At 33.2% G+C, this 19,884-nt stretch overlaps 1 protein-coding gene across 7 annotated transcripts in view; it reads right to left on the reverse strand.

Moving 5' to 3' along the window:
• The window catches only part of Pcdh15 (protocadherin related 15), a 1,704,270-nt gene that overhangs the window by 516,249 nt on the left and 1,168,137 nt on the right, over positions 1-19,884 (reverse strand). For all 7 annotated transcript variants that reach the window (XM_074078885.1, XM_074078880.1, XM_074078883.1 and 4 more), the window contains 2 exons: positions 16,483-16,643; positions 7,529-7,684 (listed from right to left, as the gene is read on the reverse strand). In XM_074078885.1, the coding sequence (XP_073934986.1) occupies positions 7,529-7,684; positions 16,483-16,643 (317 nt within the window). The remainder of the gene's footprint in view (positions 1-7,528; positions 7,685-16,482; positions 16,644-19,884) is intronic.

A 19,884-nucleotide genomic window follows, 5' to 3' on the forward strand; every position in this document is an offset into this window, starting at 1 on the left:
TGACAGATATATGCCCCACTGGGATCCCAGCCCCTCGGGCCTGCTAGGCCCAAGCTCTGTGTGGGACAGCTGGAGTCACGTTCTGCTGGGTCCCTGTCCCTTAGGCTCCCACCATGCCCCAGCTTTACAGGCTTGCCAGATACCTGCTCCACCAGGCCCCTACTTGGCAGACCACCTCAGGAGGGCTTCAAACCCACCTAAGAGACACAGACAGACAGGACTGGATGCTAAAGGACTAACATCAGAACAACTAAGACTGTAATTCTACTGTTCCAGAACTGGTGATTTTTTTTCCTTTTTTTGCACTTCTTTAAGCATTTGGCTGTCTGGTTTGCTGTTTGATCACCCATCATCTCTCCCATTTTTTCTCTTTTTTCTTTCTTTATTTCTTTTATCTTTCTTTCTCTTTCTCTTTTTTTCTCCTTGTCTCTTGGTTTTGTTAGTATTAATATTGTAACCCAGCTAATACTAAATTACACATAGTCCAGGGACAAAAATGGTACATAATAGAAATATGGGTAGACAAAAAAGGGAAGGAAACCATTCTCTCCACCAAAACAAAGTAGTATAGGATTTAGAGTGAATTGAAGAAAACAGATACCCATATCCAAACTCCAACAAAACAAAGATAAACTATATCAAGAGACAAAATGAAGCCCAGAAGAACAATCTGAAAGAAGAAACACTGCAAGTAATTAATGAGAATTTCATAGAGATGTTACTAGACATGGTCAACCAAAACATACAGAAGGCACTCAAGAAATTCTAAGACATCAAAAATAAAGAATATGAGAAAACACAGAATAAATATATGAAATAATAGGAGCTCTATATAAACACCAAACTGAAACAGAGAACAACATAAACAGAGAGATAATGAATTAAGGGTGAAAATTGACACTATTAAAGATGAAGTGACCCACAATAAGGAAAACCTCAGAAAAAAGAATGAAACTGAAATACAAAACAAAATGGAAGGCCATTCCAGCAGAATAAAACAAATGGAAGACAGAATCTCAAAACTTGAAGATGAAATGGCAATTAGAGGAAAAACTGAAGAACTATTAGTTAAACAACTCAAGACCTGTGAAAACAAAATGCTAGAATTCAATGACTCTATCAAAAGATGAAACCTGAGAATCATGGGCATTTAAGAAGGAGAAGAGGTGAAAGAAAAGGAATGCATAATATATTCAAAAAAATAATAACAGAAAATTTCCCAAAACTAAAGAAAACTATACTAATTCAGGTAGAGGAAGCCTTGAGAACACCGAACAGACCTGACCAAAATAGAACTACTGCATGACATATTATCATTAAAACAACAAGTACATAGACCAAAGAAAGAATATTGAAGGCTGTAAGAGATAAAAAACAAATAACATACAAAGGTAAACTTATCAAATCCCAGCAGATTTCTCACAAGAAACCTTAAAAACAAGAAGAGCATAGAGTGAGGTCTTCTGGGCACTGAATGAAAACAACTTCAATTCTAGGATATTCTATCTAGCAAAACTATCACTCAAAATAGATTGAGCAATAAAAGTCTTCTATGATAAGCAGAAACTAAAACAATATATGACCACCAACCCATCACTACAAAAGATTCTTCAAGGAATTCTACGCACAGAAAGTGAAAGCAAACAAAACCATGAAAGGTCAGGCAGTACCAAAGCACAGGAGAAGAAAAGGCAAGAAAGTAGAGAGTAATATTGATGCAGCTACACACAATCAAACCCTTAATGAATAAAGACAATTACATGACAGGGATCACCACATACTTATCAATACTAACACTGAATATTAACTGACTAAATTCCCCCATCAAAAGACACAGGTTGGCAAACTGGATTAAAAAGGAAGATCCAACAATCTGCTGCCTACAGGAGACCCACCACATTGACAGAAATAAGCACTGGCTGAAAGTGAAAGACTGGGAGAAGATTTACCAAGCCAATAGTCCCACAAAACAGGCTGGAGTAGCAATATTTATCTTGGACAAAGTAGACTTCAAACTTACATTGATCAAACGAGATAAAGAAGGACAATCCATACTAATAAACCAGGAAAATACACAAAAAGGAAAAAAACAATTATCAACTTACATGCAACCAATGTCAATGCACTCAATTTCATCAAACATACTCTGAAGGATCTGGAAACATATATAAACTCCAACATAGTGATAGTGGGATTTCTTAATAACCCCCTATCACCAATAGACAGGTCATCAAAACAAGAAATCAATAAAAAATCCTAAAACTAAATCACACCATAGATCAAATGGACCTAGCTAAGGTCTACAGAGTATTTCATCCAACTTCTACAAAATATACATTCTTCTCAGCAGCCCACAGAACCTTCTTCAAAACTGACCATATCTTAGGGCACAAAGCAGGCCTCAGCAACTATAAGAAAACAGAAATAATCCCCTGCAGTCTATCTGACCACAATGCATTAAAAAAGAAATCAACAACAAAAACAGCAGTACAAAACATGCAAACAATTGGAAGCTGAACAACACATTACTCAATGATCAATGGGTCATTGATGAAATAAAAGAGGAAATTAAAAGGTTCCAGGAAATTAATGAAAATGAAAACAAACCTACCAGAACCTATGGGATACAGCAAAGGCAGTCCAAAGAGGAATGCTTAGAGCCATGAGTGCATATATTAATAAGACAGAAAGACCTCAAATCAATGATCTAATACTACAACTCAAACACCTAGAACAACAAGAATAAGCAAAACCAAAACCAAGAAGAAGGAAAAAAATAATTAAAATAAGAGATGAAATCAATGAAATAGAAACAAACAAAAAATACAAAGAATCAATGAAATAAAAAGCTGTTTCTTTGCAAAAATAAGTAAGATTGACAGACCCCTGGCAAACCTGACTAAAATGAGAGGAGAAAAAACCCAAATCAGTAAAATCAGAAATGCAAAAGGGGCAATAACAAGAAACACCATGGAAACACAGGAAATCATCAGAGAGAACTTTGAGAGCCTATACTCTAATAAATTAAAAAAATTTGAAGAAATGGACAGATTTCTAGAAACTTACAACCACTCAAAACTGAACCAAGAGGATATTAATCACCTGAATAGATCTATAACACAAAAAGAAATTAAAGCAGCAATCAAGAGTCTCCCAAAAAAGAAAAGTTCGGGACATGATGGATTCACTGTTGAATTCTACCAGATATTTAAAGCAGAACTAATACCCACCCTCTATAAACTGTACCATGTAATATAAAGGGAAGGAACACTGCCTAACTCATTTTATGAAGCCAATATTAGTCTCATCCCCAAACCAAATACACTTCCAAAAAGGAGAACTACAGGCTAATTTCTTTTAATGAATATCAATGCAATATACTTAATAAAATAATGGCAAACTGAATCCAATACCATGACCAACTTGGCTTCATCCCAGCATTGGTGGGGGGGGTTAAACATACACACATCTATAAATGTAATACAGCACATTAATAAAAGCAAAGACAAAAACCACTTGATCATCTCAATAGATGCAAAAAAAGCCTTCGACAAGATCCAATACCACTTCATGATAAAGCTCTAAGAAAACTAGGAATAGAAGGAATGTACCTCAACATTGTAAAGGCTATATAAAACATCATACTTAATGCAGCCAACATCATACTTAATGGTGAAAAATTGAAAACATCTCCCCTAAAATCAGGAATGAGACAAGGGTGCCCACTCTCCCTTATCCTATTCAACATAGTACTGGAATTTATAGCAGAGAAATTAGGCAAGAAGAAGAAATAAAAGATATTAAAATAGGTGAAGACACTGTCAAAATATCCTTATTTGCAGATGATATGATCCTATACCTTAAAGACCCAAAAAACTTTACTCAAAAATTCTTACACATCATAAATAGCTACAGCAAGGTGGGAGGATACAAAGTCAACTTACAAAAATCTTTAGCTTTTCTATACACCAACAAAGAACAAACAGAGAAGGAATATATGGAAACAATTCCATTCACAATAGCCTCAAAAAAAAAATCAAATACCTAGGAGTAAATTTAACAAAGGATGTGAATGACCTCTACAAGTAGAATATAAACTCCTAAAGAAAGAGCTTGAGGAAGACTACAGAACATGGAAAGTTCTCCTATGCTCATTGATTGGTAGAGTCAATATAGTAAAAATGGCTATACAACCAAAAGCAATCTACATGTTTAATGCAATTCCCATCAAAATCCCAATGACATTCATCATAGACATTGAAAAATCTACCCTAAAGTTCCTTTGGAAACACAAGAGATCATGAATAGCCATGGAAATACTAAGTAAAAAGAGCAATGCTGGAGGTATCACAATACCTGACTTCAAACAATATTACAAAGCAATAGCAATAAAAACAGCATGGTACTGGCACAAAAACAGACATGAAGACCAGTAGAACAGAATAGAGGACCCAGATATGAATCCACACAACTATACTCACCGCATTTTTGACAAAGGTGCCAAAAATATACGATGGAGAAAAGACAGCCTCTTCAGTAAATATTGTTGGGAAAAGTGGTTATCTGTCTACAATAAACTGGAACTAGATCCATGTCTATCACCCTGTACTAGTATCAACTCAAAATGGATCATGGACCTTAATATTAGACACAAAACTCTGAAGTTAGTACAGGAAGGAGCAGGAAATGTTCTGGAACTAATAGGTATAGGCAAGGTCTTCCTCAATAGAACCCCAGCAGCCCAACAACTAAGAGAAAAGATGGACAAATGGGACTTCATAACATTAAAAAGCTTCTGCAAAACAAAAGAAATGGTCTCTAAACTGAAGAGAACACCCACAGAGTGGGAGAAAATATTTGCCAGCTATACATCAGACAAAGGACTGGTAACCAAAATATACAAGGAACTTAACAAACCAAACTCTCCTAAAATCAATGAACCAGCTAAGAAATGAGCAACTGAACTAAATAGAACTTCAAAAGAAGAAATTCAAATGGCCAAAAAACACATGAAAAAATGCTCACCATCTCTAGCCATAAAGGAAATGCAAATCAAAACCACACTAAGATTCCACCTCACTACTGTTAGAATAGCCATCATTAAAAACACCACCACCAACATGTGTTGGCAAGGATGTGGGGACAAAGGAACCATCGTACACTGTTGGTGGGAATGCAAACTAGTGCAACTATTCTGAAAAAAAATTTGCAGACTTCTTAAAAATCTAAACATAGACCTGCCATTTGATACAGCAATCCCACTCCTGGGGATATACCCAAAGGAATGCAACACAGGTTACTCCAAAGGCACCTGCACACCCATGTTTATTGCAGCACTATTCACAATAGCCAAGTTATGGAAACAACCAAAATGTCCCACTACTGATGAATGGATCACAAAAATGAGGTATTTTTACACAGTGGAATTACTCACCCATGAAGAAGAATGAAATCTTATTATTTGTAAGTAAATGGATGGAACTGGAGAATATCATTCTGAGTAAGGTTATCCAGGCTCAGAAGACCAAAAATTGTGTGTTCTCCCTCATATGCGGACTTTAGATGTAGGGCAAATGCAACTATGTGGTTGGACTTGGTCACATGACTGGGGAGAGCACATACGGGATGTATGGGGTTAGATAGAAAACCCAAAACATGAAAACGTTTGATGTCCCCAGTCCAGAGGAACTAATACAGAAACCTTAAAGTGACAGAGGTCAACATGAGAAGGGGATCCATAACCTTTGAAAAGATCAGTTAGACATGAATCGACTTGTGTTGTAACACATTTGTACATGAAAGCAATGCTGGGAATCTCTCTGCATAGCTATTTTTAACTCAACTAGCAAAAACACTTTGTCTTCCTTATTATGCTTATGTCTTCTCAACAAAATTAGAGATAAGAGCAGAACAGTTTCTGTGTGTGGGGGGGAGAGAAATGACCCAAACAATGTAAACACATGTGAATAAATGAATAATAAAAAAATTTTTAAGAAAGAATATATTGACAAATGGTAAGATTATGGAAGAACATGACCTCTTCTTGACCATGATGAGAAACTGTAGAATTACTGAACAGTAGAGTGAAATGATTTAAATGTTATTTCAGAAAGATTAGCTAGTCCTCCCTTGGAGTGATGGGTTTTTTTGAGATATGGTTTCATGAACTATTTCCATGGTCTGGCTTCAAACTGTGATGCTCCTGATCTCTGCCTTCTGAGTAGCTAAGATTATAGTTGTGAGACACAGGTCCTTAGCTAGGATGCTTTAAAATTCAAGTTAAGAATTATACATTTTAGAATGAAGTACAAACAGGGATCCAGAAGCAATTAAATGTAGTGGAAGAATAGATAACCAATTAGATCTGTTGCCTAAAATAATTCACCTATCAGTTTGTACTCAAATGAAATTAACGTTCAATCAAACAAAGCAAAATCTAACTCACAGGTTGCACTTTAGATGGTGAAAATAAAAACATTTATGTATGTTTAAATTCAATGACATTATAACTATGTAGCTTCTGTCATTATAACTGAAACCTGTTAAACATGTTTTGAAAAGATTGAGCATTTACTGACCAATGGATTGTACTGCTAAACAGTTTAGGCTTTTAGGATTTCTAATATCAGAAGTCCTATATTACTTGTAATTCATTTTTTCTAAAGTATTGCAAATAAAAGAACATTTACATAAAGAAAATGTATTTTCCTTAATTTCAGAGAGAATGTAGGCATTCAAATTTTAATACTGTATTAGCTGTAACAAAGGTTCTTACAATGTATCAAATGAATTTTTAATATTACAAATATCTTAGAAGTAAAAGAACCTGGTAATATATGAACTTTCTTAATGCCATTTATTTGTGTGTGGCTAAAACACAAACAGTAAGAGGTATTAGAGATAATTGAGAACTATTTTCTAGCTTTATGAACTAAAATAAATTAATATAGTAACTACTGTTAAAGAATAACATGTGACAGATTTGGCTCAAAGGGAAAACAAAACAATGTACAAGAACAAAAAAAGGAACCTTGTAATAAAAACAATAAAACCCCTTTGAGAACATATTTTTAAAAAATTGGCATTTCCTTTTCATAATTCAGTAAGAATTACTATTTAAACTTTCAGAATATTCCAAAAATTAAATTTAAAGTTGAGCGTATAGCTTTAAATTAACACAATCCCACATAAATATTTTTCTCCTCTATTTAATAAGTGGAACCACTTCACAGATAAAATGACATTACACCAATGCCTAGAATGCAGATAAATAATTGTTTTGCTTTAGTAATCATGTAATGGAGTCAGGCAATAAACTTTCTAAGATGATCAAAAAGAAAGAAAATTGTAGCTAAATGAATTCTCCTGGAATGACATTAAAAGTGAACAGAACGCATTTCTTTTAAGTATTATTATATATTACAACATTTTCTTAGTATTTTTAGGCACGTTAGCTCACTATAATACAGGACTCATAAAATTTCATAGAATGCAGAAAGTTACAATACCAACAAAAAAAGACACAAACCTCATTCACTGTGGCACGGTAGCTTTCGTGTTTGAACGTGGGCGAGTTGTCATTCCTGTCCCGGACCACGATTCGCACCTCATGGTAGATAACAGTGCCAACTTTTCTGTTGATGCACTGAACTTGCACCACAATGGAGTGTATGCTCACGGGTGGCTGAAATGCAGAAGATTCAGTTCTTTAATAAAACGTACAATTCATCCCTGTCGATACCCTTCATTATTCAACACACATTGTTCAACACTTTATACACTTTATAATAAATGTGAAAAGTTTAATGATTTTCACTGTTGTAAAAACAAGATAGGGTAATCATAACTATACAATTTAATATCTCAATATATTAGGCTTCAAATAGCATTAAACTCATATGCATTTACTGAAGAGTGGAACTGTAAAACCAATGCCGAGAAGTGACATGATAAAAATTTGTCTCCAAAAGTTAAAAAGACAATGATATGAACTTTTTTTGTAGAAATGTTGTATCAACTAATAAATTCTTAGGGGAAGAGAGAGTATATAACTTGTGTGTTCACATATTTTTGTTATATTATATGCTTATTACTGTTAAAAATAAAATATGATCAAAAGAGGAAAACGCACTCACAATCCAGCCAAACTTTCTCATTCTATACAATTACATTTCTGTATTATTCATCTTTTCCTCTCTCAAAACATATACTTGTTAAACACATACACATGAGAGAAAAGAGAGAGAGAGAGAGAAGACATATCCATGTTTCTAATTAGAAATTTACTGTAACATTAAGGTTTGCATTACTTTGAAGTTCCATTATGGGACTTAACATTGTAAGACTTCAACTTAGTTTGTTTAATAACTTAAAATAAGATGTTTCAGAATTATCAACTTCTGTCATTATAAATAACACTTCCTTACAGATTTTATATAGATTCATGTTCACTTATCTAATTATTTTTATAATAAATTATTTTTTAAGGTCGTAAACTTTTTCAAGGGAAAAAGTATCATTAATTGGAATGGTTTATTTCCTTGGGTCTCTTGACTAACAACTTCTAAGCCTGGAATGCACAACTACCTGGGTTTGATACTGTTGTCTGATTAGTAATTTGTGCAAAATGCCTATTACTAATTATTTTTATCACTACCAAGTTCATAAAACTTTACCTCTAACTATATCATTTTTATCAGAATTGCCTATCTGGACTATTTGATCTTAATAAGTACCTTGCTTTCAAACTACCGCATCCTTCCAACTTCCCCCAACAGTATTCATTTTTTTGTTCTTACAGTTTTCTTCCACAACTTGATGTATTATATACATCACATTATATCTACATTATATATTTCTTTCCATTTATGTCTGTTGACTACATTGGAAGCCCTATAAAATGTATGGCACTGTTCTAGGTATAATCATGACCTTCCCCTTAGTAACCAGCACTGTGCCTGGGACAGATGAGTGGACACTATCAGAATCAAGCTATTTGACTCCTGCTTCTAGTTCCATATACTACTAACAATATGATCCAGGAAGAATTTTGAACTCTGCTTGTGCTTAGTTTGCTCATCTCTAAAAGTGGAAGGTGGAGAAGGTTTGGGGGCAGTGGCCCAAACCATGTATACACATGTGACTGAATGTAAAAATGATAAAATTTTTAAAATGGGGATAAAAATTATACTAATTTTTTTGGTGAGAACATTCAAATTTCTCTGTTCTATTTGGAGATACATAGAATCCATTATTTGTCATTATATTCAAGTCTGATGTGCACAGAACACCAGAACTTCTTCCTTCTATCAAACAGTGGTATTGTACCCATTGACCAAACTGTCCCTCTCCTCACACTTCACTATTTGTACCAATTCCTGATAATTATCTTAAGTAGAAACTATCATATAAATACATGAATCAAAACACTACATGTGTCTCATAAATTTGTATAAATATTACATGAAAATCAAAATTAATTTCAAAGACTAAATCTCTAAAGATGTAAAGAAATAATTTTGGATTATACAGGAAATTAATAAATATTCATTTATATTAGTGATAAACTATAAAAAACAGAATAAATATATTAGCTGCTAAACCTTGGCATACCTCTTGGAAGACAAACAAGTGAATTACTTTCTTCCAAAGTTATTTATCTCCTAAATATTTCAAGAGAGACCTATAAAATCATTTCACCTCAACCTGTAGTTCTGCATAAAATGGGAGCACTGGGACACAAAGGTCAGTCTTTTCAAATAGAGGATCAAATACCGTGTGCCCTGAGCCCCCACTTAGTCCTGCTGAGTACCCATAAATTAGACATAACCAGGTCACCTGGAACTGTTGTCACTCTCAACTTTAGCTCCCTGTGAAACTCTTAGTAGCACGGATGGAACTTAACAGGCAATAAATTTAAACTGCAATGTATCACCCTGAGTCAAGGATTCCCTGTGGCTCATATATAACACAGTGTAATTTTTCATGCAAAGAGATTCTATTCTGTTTCACTGAGAGGTCATAAATATATCAAGTACAGCTCTACTAAGTTGATTAGTGAGACTTTAGAGACTCTACAATGCTTAGGAATGTATTAGAGAAATTTTGGTTTATCTCTAATAATTGCTGGCAAAAGTCAGTCATGGTAATTTTTGTTTTTGAATTCTTAATTGCTTCATTCATGGAACAAAGAAGAAACTGCTACATATAAATTGTGTACGGGGTCATTATTTAAAACAACTACTAGTATAAATTTTCTGTTAATAGCTGCTGAAAAGATGTGCATATTTGAGTAAAGATCTAGCATGTGACTTAATCCCTACTTCCTTTACTATCATTGATACTAGCTGATAAGTATTATTTAGTTGTTATTTCTCTCAATTAAAAAAGAAACTATCTTCAGTCTATAAGCTGGATATTAACTATAGATATTGACCCTGTCTCTAAACCTGTATGAAACAAAAATAAAAATGGATCAAAGACCTAAATGTAAAACCAAAAACCAAAACTGTTAAAGGAAAACAGGTAAGAAATACCTTAATGCATAATTATAGTCAGCGATTTTTTTATAAGAATCCAAAAGCACAGGAAAAAAAAGTGAAACTGAAAAATCATATTTTATCAAATGAAAAAGCTTCTGCATAGCAACTAAAATAATCATTAGAGTGGAGAGACAACTTACAGAATGGGAAAATTTTGTGAGCTATTATTCTGACAAAGAATTAACATCCAGAACAAAAAAGATGTTATGGGAAAATAAAACTTCAAATATCTCAAATAAAAAATGGGCAAAGAATATAAATGGATATTTATCAAAAGAAAAAATGACCACATGGCCAAAATTTATTCACTTTCATCAGCTGCCAGGGAAATGCAAGACAAAACCACAGTGAGATATCATGTCACCCCACTTAGAATGCCTATTATCAAAGAGACAATTAATAACACATACTGGCAAAGATGTGGAAGAAAGCAAACCAGCACATATTACTGGTGGGAATTCAAATTAATATGGCCACTACGGAGAACAATATGTAGGTTCCTCACAAAACGAGACCATGACACAGCTATCCCACTACAGTGTATATATACAAAGAAAACGATATTAGCTTATCAAATAGACCTGCATGACCATATTTTTGCTGCACTATTCACAATAACTAAGCCGTGAAATCATTCTAGGAGCCAATCAATGGATGAACACATAAAGAGAATTTTATATATATATATATATATAATGGCTGAATAATGATTCAGTCATAAAAATTTAATTCCATTGTTTACAGCAAAATGGGTAGAAGTAGAATATTTTATGACAGGTAAACTAAGTCAGACACTGCTGTTTTCTTTTACATGTGGATGCTAAATGCAAGTATTAATATGAAAAATAACGAAGGTAACATTTAAGAGTTTATAGGGAGTTGGCCTGGGGTGAAACATCAGAAACGTAGAAGTCACAATTGGCTGGGGGCATTGCTCAAATGGTAGACCTCCTGCCTGGCCAGCATAAGACCCTGAGTTGAACTCCTATACTAAAAAAAAAAAATTAAAAAATTAGAAGGAAAGGAAAGGATGGGAGGGGAGAAAATGGGAGAGGAGAGGAGAACAAGGGAGGGAAGGAAAGAGGAGGGGAGGGGAGGAGAGGGGAGGAAAAAAGAAGAGAAGGAGCTAAAGTCCAATTGTAAACATGAAAAGGGAGATCAAAACTCAAATGTACAAAAAAATCTGATCTTCATAAAGAAGAATGGAGAATATACACAGAGAAAAATAGAGACTAGAGACCATGTGGTTTAAGACCAAAGAGACTTCCTGTGTCCCTGGTAGACTTTCTATTTTCCTAAAAATAGATTATTTCTCTCATACTTAATACTGATTGTCTTAACACACTTTCCCATTAATCTGAATTCATTTGAAGGCATTTCATGCTTTCTTATAAGCCAAAAAACTTTGAATAAAAATAAAAATAATTTTAGAAAAACATCATTAGATGCAAAAGCAAGTGGCATAATTTTCACTAAAATTTCCAAGGCAGTTTACAAAAAACAAAACAAAACAAAAGCATTGAATATACTCTGCAGTAATCAAAACATGGAACTCTGACAGTTAGTAGTGTTAAACCATGGTTTTTGTGTCTGTTTTGCCATTTATAAAATTCATATTTCTATTATGATTCATTAAATTCACAAAATAAGTAGCTCAAAGAAATGGAGCAACAACTCCAAGAATTGTAAATGCCTATAATTTAAATGAAACTATAAGAGTTTGTCACATATTCTCAATAATATAGCTATCTTAAGTGCATATTTTGTGAACATTTAACTTTTGAGAAGGGACATGTTTTAAATTAAATAAATGTAATATATCCTAAATATATATATGCATATATACACGCAATCTATGTGTAAAAATGGGAATTTTCAAATGGAATTTTTAAAAAATAATCACCTTTTTGCAGAAAATGTTAATTACACATATTGAGAAGCATACCTAAGAAAAAAATTATCTCATTCCAAATTAACACAAGTAATGTTAAAATAATAAAGTTAAGATAAATAATGGTTTTCCAGGTAGACTGAAGTTATTCCATGTGTTCAAATGGAAACCAGTATTATCCTGCTGTAAACAACTGTGTAAGAATACAAAAAGTTCTCTTCAACAAAATTGGAGAAGAGGACAGAACAGGTTCTGCCTGGAAGCAAAGAGGTAAGGGGAGGGAGGACGTGGTGTAAGGAGGAAGAGATGGCCCAAACAATGTATGCACATATGAATAAATGAAAAATAAAAAACATTAAAAAAGAATAAACCATAAACCAGCATCTTTGAGGAACTTACATGCAAAAATCCTCAAGAAAGTACTTTGCAAATAAAATTCAACAATACATTAAATATCATACATCATCAAGTTAGTCTCATTTCAGGGATGCAAGGATGGTTCAACATATACATGTAATAAATAAGTAAATAAATAAATGTAATAAGTAACATAAATTGGAAAAAGGAAAAAAATCACAGTACATCTCAAATCATGCAGAGAAAACCTTTGATAAAATTCAACATCCCTTCATGATAACAAATTTGGTAAATAAGAATCATACCTCAACACAATAAAAGCTATATAGGAAAAGCCCATAGTAAGCATCATACTGAATGGAGAAAAACAGAAAACATTTCCTTTAAAATCAGTAACAAGACAAGGGAGTCCACTTTCATCACTTTTATTCAACATAGTACTTGAAATGTTAGTCACAATAATCAGGTGACTAAGAGAAAACACAGGAATATAAACAGGAAATGAGCAAGTCAAATTATCACTGCAGATGACATGATTCTATATTTAGAAAATTCTAGCTTACCAATAAGCTCCTGGTGCTAATAAATTCAAAGAAGCAGAATAGTAAGTAAACTTGAAAATTAGTGACTTTCTTCTATACTGATAAGAAATCCTCAAAGAAAAAAATCAGAAAAATAATACCATTTAAAATAGCCTCAAAAAAATGTCCAGGCATAAATCTAGCTAAGGATATGAAAGACTGTTACACTGAAAATTAAAACATACATACACACACACACACACACACACACACAGAGGAAAGAAAAGAATATGAAGAAGACACTAGAAGATGGAAAGACCTCTACACTCATGAGTTGGAAGAATTAGCATTGTTTAAATGGGCATACTACTGAAATCAATCTATGGACTAAATGCTCTTCCCATCAAAATACCAATAACATTCATCACAGAGCTGTAGAAAACAATCCGGTAATTCATATGGAAACACACCAGACCCTGAATAGCCAGAGAAATCTCAATCAAAAAGAGCAATGTTGTAATTATCATAATTTCTGATTTCAAAATATATTATATGACAGAATCAGCAAAAAAAAATGCATTGTCATAAAAACAGACACTTCTCAAAATGAGAAGTAGAAATTTCCAGTAAATATGTGAAAAAAATGCTCAACATCTTTAGTCATCAAGGAATTGCAAATCAAAATCCCACCCCAGATAGATGGGCTGCCTTGAAGAATAAAAATGATTACAAATGTGAGGAGTATGTGGGTATAAAGGAATCCTTTTACATTTTTGGTGGAAATGTAAACTAATGTACTTATTATGAAAAGAAAGAGTGGATATTACAAAAAAACTAAAAATAGAACTACCACATGATTCCTCTATACCCCTCTTGGATGTATACGCAAAGGGAATGAGGTGAGCATACATAAGAGATTACTGCATATTCATTAATTCCAGCATTGATAACAATATTGCCATGGTATGGAATTAGCCTCAGTATTCATCAACAGGTAAATGAATAAAGAAAATGTAATACAGAGTATTATTCAGCCAGAGAGAAGAAGGAAACCATGTCATTTGCAGAAAATAGATGGAACTGGCGATTATCATGTTAAGGGAAATAAGCCATATAAAGAATGATAAGTATTGCATGTTTTTTTTCATATGGAAACTAGAGAAAAACATGACCCGAATATAAAGTATTATATTACTAGAGATAGAGAAGAGGACTGATGGAAGGGAGGTGAGAGAGGAGGATCAAAGAGTGTAGCTGAGAGCATGAACACAATCAAAGCATGATGTATACATGCATGGAAATGTCACAGTGGAACCATTAAGAACTATAATAAAATGTTGAAGAAAAATAATTATTTATTATACTTTTTAATTTTAAATTCTATAATTATTTGCTCATGTTGGTATATATAGAAGACCATTTAGTAAAACACATATAATTATACCAGTAGTTCAGTAAAAGTAAATAAATAAATTTATCTTGCTAAAACATCTGCCCAAGCACTCAGTAGAATGCTTGCCTAGCATAAGCAAGGCCAAGGATTTGATTCCCAGCACCACAAGAAAGCAAAACCAAAAATTGGACAAGTATGCTAAGATGAATGCTCTCACTATAAAATTCTCAAGGCAACATTTTTGTTGTAATCATTAAAAAGTTAAAACAAACTTTATGTCCAAAATAAAAGATTTTTAAAAACCTCTGGTTTTTCATCCATAAGCATTATAAAGTTATTAAAAATGATTGTGGAATCATTCCCAGGGAAAAATGAATTTCAAATTATATATAATCCATGCTGATAGCATAATGCAAAGTATGATTTGATTTTAAGAAATAAATGTTAAATATATATGTACTAACACACATATTGGCTTAGAATAATTTGTTGCAGGAAAAATACTAAATGCTGTTTTCCCTAGCTGGCAAATTACCTTGAGACATATTCATTTATTTTCTATTATATTTTCCATATATGCTTATACTGTTTTACAATTAAATTAAATTATCATTTCCAGTTGCAATTAGATTTGTTGAAGAAACTTTGATTCATTTCACTAATTGTCTAGCTGTAGTGGTCTATGCTTCACAGAAAACAGATGGACACTGGGTTAGGAATTTTTAGAAAAAAAAAACATTTGCCCTGTGATGAATGAAGCTGTAAAAGCCCTGTGGCAACAGAAAGAGTGAACCACAAGAATTCAAAAGATTCACAGGTATAAAGGACATAGTGAACTGTGCTAAAATAAGAAACAAATTGAGATTTATTAAAGATTCCACATTTTAGATGTGGGAGATTAAGGGATCATCTACTCTAAGCCCTTTTATAAAGCAGATCATAAACTATGAGCAAAGATAAGAGATAATTCCATTTCACTAAGCTGAGGATCTGCTGTTTGGGTTTCTCAAACTGGGAAATTGGAGAAGGTATGTTTGCATATTGTTCCTGAGTTTTCCCAGGACCCTGTTCAGTAATTAATTGATATGACTGCCTGCTAAGGCACACAATTTACCTCTCTTCTTGATCTTCAAGGAAGACTGCTCTGCATATAAATGAAGTCAAAGTTGCTCTGGAGAACAGATCTGCTGAATTTGTCTTAACTTTTTCAGAAGTGAGACATTCATCAACTTTGTCAATTTAGCCATACTTACTAAAATTCTTATGCCATACTGTTTGAGAACCACTGGAAATTTTGCTCATCTTCTCTTTGAATTTTTACAGCAATACGAGCATAATACCATAGCCTCACCATTCTAGCAATTCTTAGTACTTACGAAATAGCTAACTGAGGACACACATCAAACTTCTGTCCTCAGGCCAGGGGCTGAGTGGCAGTCTTATACTTTGCCCTTGTTGGATATAAGTGGATTATAACCACACTTGTCCTACTTTGCCAAGGTTAGTACCTCTTTATTCTATTCTGTCTATTCTCCACTTGTTCAAAAATCTGAGACGATTTCAGGGTATTAAAAGAGAAACACAATGGTTTTCATAGACACAGATGTTCCCTTCCTTTCTCATTCTTCTTTCAAGTAGTTAAATTTTCATACTTGATATGTCCAAGAAATAAACTTGAATTACATAAAGAAAATTTAATATCATATTAACAAACATGTAGCCAATTAAATTATAATAAAGTTATAGAATAGGAACAAAGAAAAAAAATAAGTCACTGACATCTCTATCCAGAACTCTGCCTGTGCTGTTTAGGAAAAGCATTTGTTTAACAGGATCCAACAGCACCCAGTAATCCACGTTGTCCTTTAAAGAGAGTTCTATGGTGGGATCTGGTCCTGCAGCAGTTCCTTTAATCAGCATGTTGTCCACCAAAATTGTACCTGCAAACCAAAAAAAATTATTTGAAACAATATTTCATTAAAATACACTCGTTAGTAAAGATTATGCTCTTAAATCCCAGCTGGCTTACAAATTTCCATCAAATAAAAGCATTTCAACTATACATCTAGGAACCCACAAAATTTATACTTTGCCATAAGTGTCACTAATATCTTCATTGTGCTATTTGTAAATGATATTCTGGGAGATAAATATGGGAGGTAAAGACTGAAAGTTTTGATGAGTTTCAATATCCATTTATTTGTTCTTTTTAGTGACACAAGTCTCTTAACCTCCCTGACCATCACATCTCACAGGAGTTATTGAATTTTATCCCAAACAAAAGAAAATGCTTACAATAACAGAGTTTGATACTTCAAATCACTCAGTAAGACTTCTGATATGAAAAGAGATATCTTGAAAAGAAGAGAAAGGAAGAAAAAGAGAGATAACAGAGTCTCCCAGAGTGAGAACTGCATCTTCTTCTTTTATCTTAGAGTAAATCCATAAAACATAAATCTTAATGCAAAAAACAAAACTAGTGTGCAAACACACAATAGAAGTCATTCTTCTTCAAGACATGTCTGGAGTACTCGATTAGAACAGCTCTCTATTTCAGTATAACATTTTGATGCTTGGTTTCTTATTTTTTCAGCAGGCTGAAATGCAGACAGTTTTTAGATAGGACTTGAATAGTCTCTAATCTTTTTTACACTGGTAAAGATTGCATGCATTTTGCAAGATGAACACAAGCAGCATAGCTGAAATTCAAATCTCACCACCCAGCAATGATCTCTGTGCCAAACAATAATGTACTATTGCTCGGAGCAATCGTTTCCAACAGATCCATTTTATTAAACTTATGGCACATAGAAAAGGTGTAGTTATGCAAATAAAAATGTACCCTCCTAAAGACACTGAAATAGATGGGAAATATCTAGAACCCATAAATGTGAATCTGACTTGAAGAATGGAATGCAAAATACATCAGTCACATTTAACGCATAAAACTGTCGTAAATTTTATACTATTATATAGTTACATAAAGGGGAATTATCTTTGTAAAATTTCCTCAGCAATTTAATAATAATTGGCCACAGTTTTTCTTCACCAAATTATTACTAGAGTGCTTTATCTACTAAGAAATTTTGGGAGGAAACATTCTTTTTTGTATCAACAAACCTAAATAATGTTTAAGCACACACAATTTCTCTCACACACATACACATACACACTTATAAATGGGAAGGTTTTTCTTCCGCTTTTCACCTGCTAGCAAGCAAAATGTAAATACTAAACGAAACTAATTTTTCTAATTTTTACTTGAAATGAGAAATAGATAACCTACAGACAATATACCCAAAGTACAGATCAGATGTTCATGGCATCTTCTGACATGAAAGTAGATTTGAGAATATGTTTCAAGGCCCTAGCACGCACTGGTTTGCAAATATCTGTAGAACTCTTTAAAAAAAAAAAGTACTTAGTGTGTATTTGAATATGTAACTAACAAGAATATGTATTCAACTTTCTGATCAAGAAAAAAAGGAGAGAAATGTATAGTAGGTAGATAACTGTTGTTAAAGTTTGTGCCTTGACTTAGTAGTAAATTATAGCAGTAACAGCAAATCTTTATAAATTTTACACACAAACATGCAGATACTCGCTCACAGAGCATGCAGGAGCACTAACACAAGGGGGCATTGAGTTGCCATTATAAATAAATGATTTATAACGAGGAGAAAAGTTGTAATGGTTATGTTCATCACTATTAAACCATGAAAGCAAAAGCACCATGCCTGTACTTGTAATTCATTTCATTATTTAAAAAACAATATTCTATGGAGATTTAACTCAAGTGACTGCTGTATTCTTCTGTGACTTAAACTCAGCAATAACCATTTCTACTACGGGGCTAAAAGAGAAAGTTTTTTCTTTTTATTAAACTTTCCAGAATTCTCCATTCACACACCAAAATCAAAAGTATAACAGTACTTTAAGGAAAAGATGGAAGACTGGACAGCCAAGGAATAGATGATACAGAGAACATATTAAAAAATAAGAATAACCCAAGTGCTCAATCTCAGTTTCCTTTACAATTCTGTCTGCTGCCTCTCCCAACCAGAGAAATGGGTGACAGCCAGGCTGAGGACCTTTTCCCTCTTTTTCCATCCCAGCAGAAAAAAAATTTCTTACAACAGAGATTTGTAGATTTGGGCACCTGGTGAAAGAAGACAAGACTGGTAAGTAGTTGGCCAGCAGAATCCTCAAAGTGTATTGGGAGAATGTGGTTGCTTAACCACCCGCTTGCTTTGTAAGCTTTCCTTTCACCAAAAAAGTTACTTCACCCCTTCTGCATGATATATCAGATCAATTCCCATCCTTGATTTCATTTTAAATATAAAGACAGATAAATTAAAAATTGAAAAGACAGGACATACTGTGCAACACTAATAAGGAAAATGAAAAGGTCTCTTAATATCAGCTAGAACAAGGAATATTTATAGTGGTAAAATGACATATTTCATGATAACAAAGGGATCGACAGGGGTTGACCCTGAAAAGATCTGCCTTGCAGAATAAGTGATTTCCAAGATCAGACTCTTTTTAAATGATGATGTCCTTTGTTCATAATTAAAAATGCCAGCAATTAGGATAAAAAACATTAAACTTAGTTTGATATTATATTCTAGATGTTACGACCTGGCTCTGAAATTGATAGGTTTAGACTTCAATCCTGGATGCTCGTTTCCAGCAATATGAGAAAATAATACATTATTCACCCTTAATTTTCATTTTTTATGAAATCAGTACTATAACTGAACAGTTACTTCTATTATAACACCTTATGTATGTCCAGAAAATGATTTGTTTTCTTGTATCTAGAACACTAACAAAAATTAAAATAATCACAATAAGAATTCTGGCACAGTTAAAGATTTTGGTGATACTTCCATCCGAAAGGTCAGTCACCTTTTTACAGCCTTGAATATTTCAGTATGGGCTTTATTGTCAAGCAGTATCCATTCAGGATTATTTGCTTCTAACCAGATGTGTTTAATCTGATTTAACATTACCCAATGTATATGTGGTTTGAAATATCAGGTGGTATTCTATTGATATGCACAATTTTTATTGTTTTATAATAATTCACTCAAAAATAAATTTAAAGTTTAAAATAAAATTAATTTGAAAACTTGGTCCATCATTTAATCTCATTAGTAGACCATTATTTTAATTCCA

Source organism: Castor canadensis, chromosome 7 (genome assembly GCF_047511655.1).
Source record: "Castor canadensis chromosome 7, mCasCan1.hap1v2, whole genome shotgun sequence".
Classification (NCBI taxonomy): Eukaryota; Metazoa; Chordata; class Mammalia; order Rodentia; family Castoridae; genus Castor; species Castor canadensis.